General features: G+C 43.5%; 1 protein-coding gene across 1 annotated transcript; it reads left to right on the forward strand.

Moving 5' to 3' along the window:
* Positions 1-292: 292 nt before the first annotated feature.
* LOC125528974 lies at positions 293-10,668 on the forward strand. Its single transcript, XM_048693391.1, has 2 exons — positions 293-1,086; positions 6,728-10,668. The coding sequence occupies exons 1-2, from the start codon at positions 677-679 to the stop codon at positions 10,362-10,364; spliced, it is 4,047 nt and encodes a 1,348-aa protein (XP_048549348.1). The 5' UTR covers positions 293-676; the 3' UTR covers positions 10,365-10,668.
* Positions 10,669-11,130: the final 462 nt, after the last annotated feature.

An 11,130-nucleotide genomic window follows, 5' to 3' on the forward strand; every position in this document is an offset into this window, starting at 1 on the left:
CGGAAGAGAGATACTTTCCTTTTTTCTAAAGGGCTACCAATGGAATTATGAAGAATTAGAAGAAATGCACCTTACATTCTGGAATTTTATCAAAAAACAAATACATCTTATATAAAGGAACGAAGGATTCCACGGAATGTTTTACAAGCAATATAGTCATTATTTTGTGCTATACACCACAAAAAATAAACAAAACTAATTCAATCTGACAAATTTTGCTTAAACTGAAAGATTAACCGTCGGCTACAAAACTGATCTTGCATTTACATGTTGGTTACTGGCTTGTCAAGAAACGAACTACTCGCAGAAAGTAGGCTCAGCTCGGCTCCACCAAACCAAGCCAAGCCAATCCGGCTTGATCGAGCAATTCTCTTTCCTGCCTTGGAATCTATGACGGTGTACATCTTAGACTGATCACAAGGTGAACATTAGAAGGAAGGTATTTCTTTCTTTCGAAGGAAAAGCTAGGAACAGATACTTGCCTTGTGCACGTGAAGAAGAACAAATTCTTGCCACCCACCCACATGGGTGCATACCGAATTAGTGCATCACCGATTTGAACTAGACACGAAGCCACCGGCCGGCACTGTTGTGGTGCAACCGGTGCATCTCCAATACAGAGGCGAGAAGAACTAGACACAAAGCCACCGGCCGGTGGAGGGAGGAGCTAGAAGCAATGGCGGAGCTCGCGTCGGGCGCCGTGAGCTCGCTGCTGGGCGTCATCCGCAACGAGGCCCTGCTGCTGGGCCGCGTCCGGCATGACGTGCAGTTCATCCAGGAGGAGATGGAGAGCATGCAGAGCTTCCTGGCGCACCTGTCAAAGAAGGCGCCCGGCGGTGGCGACCAGGACGAGCAGATGCGCACGTGGATGAACCAGGTCCGGCTGCTCGCCCAGGACAGCAACAACTGCATCGACATGTACCTGTACCGCGGCAACCCCGAGCTCCATCTCGCCAGGGGCGGCCTCCGGCGCTACGTCTTCTGGCTTCCCTGGTTTGTTCACAAGATGGTGGCGCAGCGTCGCGCGGCCGTCCAGCTGGGTGTCCTCAGGGAAAGGGCGCATGACATTGGCGAGCGGCGAACCAGGTACTGTAACACTCACTGCATTCTCAGAACACTATACTGTAGCATATTTGCTGCAATTAGCCTCTTTTATCTCCCAATCCATGGCAGACAACTAACAACAGAAATAACAATTATAGACAAGAGTGTGGTTTTTTCATACCCCTATGTAGCTACACCTTCTACCTACACCATTCAGTTTGCATCAACACCCATGCTATCCTCGTATAGAAATTTCTCATTTTTGTTTCTTCCGAACAAGAGCACATTTGATACTAAAACTTTGCAAGTCAACTATACACAAGTGCCACTCTTTGTATAAAATGCTTCCGATCTTTTTGATAAAACATAAATTTGTCAAACTTCAAAATTTGAATGAGCTGTATTGTTTTGAAAAATTCCTATTACTCCCAGATTTCATACATGTCGCTTCAAAGAGTAAAAATATCCCACAAGTAAATTGAAAAGGAAACATCCATATAACGAAACAAAGCTTCGAATAAGGGTTAAAACATAGAAAATTCTTCAAGATACTAGACACGAATTCTTCTCATTGTGAGAATTCCAAATTATGTCAAGATATTCATACACGTTCTTGCATTTATCGTGAAGCCAAGCAAATAGGGCCAGTACTTGGTCACAGACCACAGTTCCCTACTTCCACTATGGTTGTTCATCAGATTCGAGTGCATTAAGGTATACCAATGCAAATAATTGTTCATCAACGTGAACTTGTACCATAAAGTGGTGACAGCACAGGATTGCGTTTCTCCACTAGAGTGTGTCAAGGGAATCTAGAGTGCCATCAACATATTCATAACCTAAGAGGCACATGGACACCCCAAGGTATGGAGGAACAAAGGGACATCAAGATGGATGGCAAGGGAGTGGCACAAAAGTGAAAATCTATTGATTTCCTTAAAAATGCCTGCCTCAGATGAGATGGGATGTTGAGAGTGTCAATCTGGTTTGTGCTCCATAGAACAATCTGATGCATCTAATGATGTTGATTTTGTATTATAAATATTGATATTTCTTCTATAAAATTGGTCAAACTTTACAAAGTTTGATTTTAGACAAATCTTATATGTGGATTAAAAAGGACCGGAGAGAGTACACGTAAAATGTTAATAAAGAAACTTTTGTTTAAAAGCAACCCAAAATACAAATCCATAGCACCACAAATTATTTTTTTCCATTACCCTATGTCTAAAACATATATTGATAAAAATATGTATGTACATATATAATAGACATCTATAAGAATATTTTAATTATATTTTTGAGAAAATTAGGGACCAAATATTGTTTTTTCTTTTTCTGGAGTGGATGTAGCTCGCCTCCCTTTTGACTTTTTAGCGACTAGAATGAGATAACACCTTGTGGCGCAGTCTTTTCAACATCGGCTTTCTTTATCTTAAATTTTGACCAGGCTCTTTTATTGTCCCTTATATTTTTTGTGGGATATGTTTGGGATCCACAAAAAGTGACTTAAAGTTGCGGTAGGCTAGAGGTGAAAGCCATAAGATCCCGCGACCAACTCATGGTTCGGGCACATGGATAGCTAGCTTGCACGCACCCCTGTCCATAGCTAGTTCGTTGGTGATACTTCAATCCTTCAGATCTTTCTTTACGAACTCCTCCCATATCAAATTCCGGGTAGGCTAGAGGTGAAAGCCATAAGATCCCGCGACCAACTCATGGTTCGGGTACATGGATAGCAAGCTTGCACGCACCCATGTCCATAGCTAGTTCGTTGGTGATACTCCAATCCTTCAGATATCTCTTTACGGATTCCTCCCATATCAAATTCGGTCTACCCCGACCTCTCTTGACATTCTACGCACGCTTTAGCCGTCCGCTATGCAGTGGAGCTTCTGGCAGCCTGCGTTGTATATGCCCAAACCATCTCAGACGATGTTGAACAAGCTTCTCTTCAGTTGGTGCTACCCCAACTCGATCTCATATATCATCATTCCGGACTCAATCCTTTCTTGTGAACACATACATCTCAACATACGCATCTCCGCCACACCTATCTGTTGAACATGTCGCCTTTTAGTCGGCCAACACGCAGCACCTTACAACATTGCGGGCCAGACCGCCGTCCCGTAGAACTTGCCTTTTAACTTTTGTGGCACTCTCTTATCGCAAAGACTGCCAGAAGTTTGGCGCCACGTCATCCATCCGTCTTTAATTCGATGGTTTACATCTTCATCAATACCCACATCCTTCTGCAGCATAGACCCCAAATATCGAAAGGTGTCCTTCTGAGGCACCACATGCCCATCAAGTCTAACCTCCTCCTCCTCGCGCCTAGTAGTACTGAAACCGCACATCATGTACTCAGTTTTAGATCTACTAAGCCTAAACCCGTTCGATTCCAAGGTTTGTCTCCATAACTCTAACTTCTTATTTACCATCGTCCGACTATCGTCAACTAGCACCACATCATCCGCAAAGAGCATACACCATGGGATATCTTCATGTATATCCCTTGTGACCTCATCCATCACCAAGGCAAAAAGATAAGGTCTCTATGCTGACCCCTGATGTGGTCCTATCTTAATCGGGAAGTCATCAGTGTTGACATCACTTGTTCGAACACTTGTCACAACATTATTTTACATGTCCTTGATGAGGGTAATGTACTTCACTGGGACTTTGTGTCTCTCCAAGGCCCACCACATGACATTTCGCGGTATCTTATCATAGGCCTTCTTCAAGTCAATGAACACCATATGCAAGTCCTTTTGCTCCATGTATCTCTCCACAAGTTGTCATACCAAGAAAACGGCTTCTATGGTCAACCTCCCAGGCATGAAGCCAAACTGATTTTTGGTCATGCTGGTCATTCTTCTAAGCGGTGCTTAATGACTCTCTCACATAGCTTCATTGTATGGCTCATCAGCTTAATTCCACGATAATTAATACAACTCTGAACATCCCCCTTGTTTTTGAAGATTTGTACTAATATGTTCCGTCTCCATTCTTCTGGCATCTTGTTTGCCCGAAAAATGAGGTTGAAAAGCTTGGTTAGCCATACTATCGCTATGTCCCCAAGGCCTTTCCACACCTCAATGGGGATACAATCAGGGCCCATCGCCTTGCCTCCTTTAATCCTTTCTAAAGCCTCCTTTACCTCAGACTCCTGGATTCGCCGCACAAACCGCACGCTGGTCTCGTCAAAGGAGTCATCCAGCTCAATGGTCGAACTCTCATTCTCCCCATTGAACAACTTGTCGAAGTACTCCCGCCATCTATGCTTAATCTCCTCGTCCTTCACCAGGAGTTGGTCTGCTCCGTCCTTAATGCATTTGACTTTGATCAAGTAAAATATTCCACTGGCGAAAAATAAAACTGAACGGAAAAATATGAAAAGGAAAAATAATAAAATAATGAAAAAGGGTAAGAAACAAAGACAAATAGGTGAAAATGTTTTTTTCAAAGACATAATAACCATGAAATGTACAAATCGAGGAAAATCGGATGAACACCACAATAAAGAAAAGTAAATTGGATAACAAACGAAGGAAACATTACAAAAGACATAATAACCATGAAAACACTACAAAAGACAAATAGGTGAAAATGTTTTTTTTCAAAGACATAATAACCATGAAAATGTTTTTTTCAAAGACATAATCAGACTCCTTATGCAACAAAAATAAAAAATAGAAAATCATCATACAACATTATTACTATTAGAATAAAAAAGAATGAAATAAAACAACTCAATACAGCCAGTTAACAAAAAAGTGGGAAAATCATCTTGACAATAATTTAGGATTTCTATTGGGACAAGACAAGTGGAACAAAGATAATGTCATGGTGGAATAATTCAAGATTGGTGTTGGAAACGAGAAATTAATATAACTCGAACAAATTACTCATGATGAAACAACTCAAGATTACTAAAATTCATCATGGAACATAATTACTATAAGAATAAAAGAAGTGGAACAAAAATAAAATCATCAAAGGAAAAAACTCATAATTACTAGTGAAACAAAAAAAATTGGAGGAAATTGAAGCTGTTGTAAAGCAATCCACGATTACCGGTGGGAAAATTCATCTAAAAAGGAAGTTGTCATGAATATTCAAAATTAAGTGGTGCCGAATACACTAAAATAAGTAGAACAAAAACCATTAAATACAGAAAATATGTGAAATAAAAATTAGTACACATCAAACAATAAAATGGATACAATACCTATTGTGAAATCAAAAAATTAAAAGAAATGTACTCCCTCCGGTCCTAAATATAAATCTATTTAGAGATTCCACTATGGACTACATAAAGATGTATATAGACATATTTTAGGGTGTAGATTCACTCATTTCTGCTCCGTGTGTAGTCGCTTATTGGAATCTCTAAAAAGACTTATATTTAAATATCAACCTCTGATAATATAATGAACAGTTACTACTGAGTTTACAGTTACTGGTAAGAACTAGTAAATGAGGGGAGGAATCATATGCTACTACTGTAGATAGCTGTGCAATTGGCAGCACTGAGATGAATACCTAGTGATAAATGATATGACAAAATCTCGGCTGAAACTGACTATTATAGCTAGTTAGAGCATCTCTAGCAGACCTCTTAAAATGCACGAAACTGTAAAATTACCGCCAGTTTACAATTTAGACGGAAAAAACGACCGGAATAGAACCCGTAAATTACTCCGACCTGTAAATTTTTTTAAGAGGCGCGGAAAATATCCTGGCCAAATCCATGAAAATAAGGATTTAAAGATCAACCCGAGAACGACCTATATACGACGAAAGACCATTGGCGGAAATCCAACGGCCGTCGTAACCTTCATGAATCGCTCCCGTTCGCCTGTCCCCGGCCGCCGCGCTCGTCCCGACCACCGCGGCCACCGGCCGCCATGCCCAACCATCGCATGAAGCTAGCTAGCTAGCCATCCGCTCGAATTGCTAACTAGCTCCGCCTGCTCGAATTGCTAGCTAGCTAGCTAGCCAGCCTCAAGTGTCGGCCGCGAATGCCTCGGCGGCGGCGGTTGCTGCTGCAGTCGGCACTGCTGCTGGCTCCGGCCCGATCGCGCTCGGTGGCGAGCACGAGGAGATGGTCACGGAGGCAGGATACGCACACACCGAGGGGACGGAACTCAACATGAAAGGCATGAGGAAAAAGATGGTATATTTAGAGAATATTTTTTTACGGGTTGATTATACGGGCCTCGCCGCAGCTAAAATCAACTCTTATAATGCGTTTTTCTCGGCCCGTAAAACGCTTATACGGGTCGTAGTTTTAAAGGATCTGCTAGAGATGCTCTTAGCCACCGAGCGACTATTTTGTCACATAATATAATTATGAATATAATTTGCTTTAAGTTGTATATACATGAACATTGCGAAAACATTGTCAAAACATGAAGCCCATTCCCCCCTCGTCCAGAGTCTTACCTAAATAAACCACCACCCCCCCCCCCCCCCCCCCAACCCTCCTAAAAAAATAAAATAGAAAAATAAACCACCATACCATTTTGACTTTTTTTTTATGAGATAAACCTATCAAAGGTCTCGGAATTTCCTTCTGGCTTATATATATTGCAGTTCCAGAAGTTATTTTTCTTCATCTGTTGTTCTGGCTACATGGTTAAACTTTTGAGACTAATTAATTATTTCTGGCATGTTACAGGTATGGTGTTGAGGTCCCGGCAAAGGAGGCGGCAGCGGCACTGTCGCCTACAGCGGAGGAGCAAGCGTCCGCATCATCCGCTAGTTCCGATGATGAAAAAGAAAAGAGCAACGATCAACTCATGCTAGCAGTGGCAACGACTAACCATTCTGGTGTAAGAGGGACATTTTACCAGCCTCGTACGCCGGAGGAGAACATTAGGGTGAAGCTAGCCGAATGGATAGAGGATGTCGCACAATGCGGCACTGCTATGGGAGAGCCCATACCATCGGTCGCCATTGTGGCACAGGATAAAGAGGAAACCCTGGCTATTGCGAACGAAGCTTCGGCAATGTGGGAAAAACGTTGTCCCCACTGGCGCAGTGTCATGGTCGACATCCCAGCAGTGCACATCCAGTCCCGAACCCTTCGAACTCGGGACATTCTGTACTACATCCTGCGGAAGCTTCAGTCTCTCGAACCCCAGCCCCAGCAACAGGAATGTCAAGTCGGTGAAGAGGAGGCTGAAAAAATAAGATTTGATATTCGCTTAGAAAAATGGAAGCTGCTCGATGAAGTCACAGAACAAATCCAAGCAATGAAGGTGGACAACAAACTTTCTGAAATCAAGAACACCATGGAACAAATGAAGGGCGCACAACTGCAGATCAACCTACAACAAATGGATGAAGACCTGCTGGGTCTGCCAGAATCTGTTAAAGATCAACCCTTATGGGTACTCCTTCGAGCGCTGTGGCAGCTCAAGCACAAGCCTATTGAAGGTGAGCCTACTACCAAACAAGACCAAGAATGGAAGGAAGACAGATTCACGCATGAATATATCATCAAGAGAACAGCCGAGAAGCTTAAAGGGCATATGGAAGAAGATGCAGACACAAAGGCAATTCGTCTCAAAGAAGCCCATTATGAACAGATCCTAAGGGAGGTGTTCCCCCCGGTGACCACCAAGAAGAACCCGCAGATCCAGGAGCAAGCCACCGCCGTCAGCGCCACTAGCACCATTATATTGGTCGAGGATCAAATCAAAGAAATGATCCGTAAGGTCCTTCAGGAGAAATCCGTGCACAAACCAGGTGCTGAGCTACAGGAAGACAAAACCATGAAGAAACCAGGTCCAGCTGAGCTGCAGGAAGACAAATCCGTGAAGAAAATAGATACAACTGATGGTATACAAAGTCAGCATTGTATCCCCAATGCTCTAATTGAAGAAACCATAGCAAAGATTCAGGAAATCGAGTGCACGATGCAAGACCAGCTCCAGATCAAAGGAATCATGGACAAAATTGAAGATTGTTTGACGGGACAAGATGACAAGATCCTGGTTATCCTCAAACTCGATGCTGACTGGGTATCCAGATGGAAGGATACCAAAAATGCTTTCAGCATGTTTGGTTGCATAGCCGGTGCACTGATGTTGACATTCAAAGATAAGATAGCACGAGCCAAAGAATATTGTTGGCCACTGCGGGAGCCTATAGACTATAGTCTTCTTGGCTTCTACCATGATACTGCACTTGAGCTTACAAAAAACCACATGCTTGAAGATAACCCAAAGATTTATCTTGACATCTTGGACAAGTGTAAGCACCATGAATTCTGCATGAAGATCTTCATTCATGCTTTGCACGCCAACCCCAAGAGGAGCAATGAGGAGCTAAGCAAGTTGCACAAAGCCCTGCAGCCGGTACATGAAGCTTCACACACATCTGCACACAACTCATTGGACAGCAATATCATTGCTAAGAAGATGTTCATGTTCTCTTACAGTGACCTGCCTAAGGAATACAGGTCCTGCTTGCTATACCTAGCAATTTTCCCTCGAAGACAACACATCAGGCGGTCAACCTTGATAGGACGGTGGGTTGTAGAGGGGTTGATAACCAAGCAAGACTGGGCCAGCTCTGTGCGACATGCCAATCGATGTTTTGAGGCGCTCATTAACCGGTGGCTTCTTTATCCTGCTGATATTGGTGCTACAGGACAGGTGAAGAGCTGTGTGATAGGTGATGTAGTTCATGGATTCATAACCAAGATCGCCAGGAAACAGCGCATTGTAGAAACACGCCTGTCACATTACTTGGCTCGCCACTTCTCCATTTTCAACAATCTCCGAATCCGTCGCTCTGATACAATCAATAGATTCTTTGAAAAGCTCTATGAAGAATCATTTCGAGTATCCATTATCAAGGTGCTAGATCTAGAAGGTTGTAAATGCTTTGGTGGTAAGAACCAGCGGTACCTCAAGGACATCTGCAGGACGATGTTACTGCTCAAGTATCTGAGTCTAAGAAAAACAGATGTTAAACAGCTGCCTAGTGAAATCAACAACCTCCGTGAGCTGGAAGTATTGGATATTCGGGACACCGATGTGCCTGAGTCTGCAACAGTAAATGTCCTACTCCTGAAGCTGAAGCATTTGCTGGCTGGACACGTTGTGCTGAACTCAGTGCCTTGTGTTCCTGACAAGATTGGAAAAATGTTAAACATGGAGGTATTGTCCAATGTCAAGGCACGAAATCATCAAGTTTTGAAAGATATTGGAAAGCTGTGGCAGCTGAGGAAGCTTGGTGTGGTTATTGAAGACAATGACAAACTCGTTAGGAATTTGCTTCGAGCTATCAGCGACCTGCATGAGTGCCTCAAGTCTCTGTCAATCACTCTTCCCATGACTGACCAAGATCGTTCCACCGAAGATTTTCCAATTGATGTTCTCGAATATTATAAACACCCTCCCAAGCTTCTTGAGAGCCTAAGCATTACTGGAACCACAAAAAACAGGCAACTTCTTCAACTGCTGACCAAAGATAATGACTTCTTCCAACTTGCGAAGATAACTCTAACTGGAACCCGACTGAAGCAGGATAATCTGAAGGTCCTCAACCAGCTTCCCAATATAGTTTGTCTCAGGCTCCGGGAAAAAGCATACATCGATGACAATCTCACCTTCAAGAATGAAGAATTCAAAAATCTCAAGTGCTTTCTTGTTGAGGGCTCCAACATGACTGACATCTTGTTTGAAGGTGGAGCCCATAAGCTGGAGAAGATCATTTTATGCTCAACTGATGGCATACAATCTCTTTCTGGGGTCGAAGCCCTTCCAGAACTGAAGGAAGTCGAGTTGAACAACAACAACAATAAGCTTTCATTGTTTGACAAGGCTAAGAAAGTTTCCAAGGTGACTCTCTGTAGTACCAAACTGAGTGAAGATGACCTGAAAATGTTCGCCAAGATACGATATGTGCGCTGCCTAATCCTGAAGGAGAAAGCTTGTGTTGAAAGCCAGATTAAGTTCAACAAAGATGAGTTCCCAAGTCTCAACCTTCTTATTGTCGATGGTTCTGCCATCACCAACATAGGGTTCGCCAATGGATCTGCTCCTAAGCTCGAGAAGATCATCTGGTCATTCACAGAGGACAAGGTGCGGAGTCTCTCTGGCATTGACAACCTACCAAAATTGAAAGAGCTCGAGTTCAATGGCGACTTGATCCCTGGTGAGTTGAAAGAAGCAATTAACAAACATAAAAATAAACCCAATCTTATACACAACAAACCAGAAAACCAATACCAAGAAATGGGAAACATAAAAGAAATGGGCAAGGCCGCAAGATTCCCATCCTGCTGGAAGAGCCAGGATTGATGCTGGAGGTGCCGTTCCTATCATATCCATTCATCATCGACTCCCATCCCATGGTGTGGCTTGTGTGTGCTATTTGGCTTGCTGTTGTGTGTTTCTGTCCACAGTGCATGTGTGGACATACATATTCTGTATCTATGTATGTTGATCGGCTGAGTGTTGGCCCCTGCTACTTATTATGCATTTGTGCCTTGTAACTAAGATTGAGCATATGTAATGGTGTGTACGGACGGGTATGCTCTGAGTAACTAAGATTGTGCCCTGTAACTAAGATTGAATAAATGTAATGGTGTCAAGTTTGAGCTCATGGATTTGGGTGTCTCTACAGCTTGAGTGAATGACTGCATGGTGTGAGAATTAAGTCACTCGTCTCCAGGTTGCGAGTGGTTCATCCTAAGCTCGAGAAAACTATCTACTGAATGTGATCTCACTGCAGACATGGCCAAATTCTGGGCTCTCTGTTTTTGAGTTCCCGCGACAGACATGCCCAAATCCCCACACCAAATTCCCTCTAATCTATTCATGGCCAAACCAATCAGATCCCCGTCGCTGCATCGCATCTCAAATCGATCGAGATCGACATCCCCGACACACACACAACACCCACACCCACACGCGTGGTGCGGGGAGCTCACCGTGCGGAGGCCAACGACGGCCTTGCTTGAAGGTGGCGGCGCGCAGAGGGACGCCCGGGAGGAAGGAGGAGGTCCGGCAGGAAGGCGCCTGCTCGGACGGCATCGCCGGCCGGAGCTCAGGGCCCCACCATATA

The sequence above is a fragment of the Triticum urartu genome, unplaced genomic scaffold (genome assembly GCF_003073215.2).
Source record: "Triticum urartu cultivar G1812 unplaced genomic scaffold, Tu2.1 TuUngrouped_contig_5255, whole genome shotgun sequence".
Lineage (NCBI taxonomy): Eukaryota > Viridiplantae > Streptophyta > Magnoliopsida > Poales > Poaceae > Triticum > Triticum urartu.

Coding starts and splice junctions, on each gene's coding strand:
- LOC125528974 (XM_048693391.1), top strand. CDS start 677: ATGGCGGAGCTCGCGTCGGGCGCCGTGAGCTCGCTGCTGGGCGTCATC. Junction 1,087..6,727: donor ATTGGCGAGCGGCGAACCAG/GTACTGTAACAC, acceptor GGCATGTTACAG/GTATGGTGTTGAGGTCCCGG.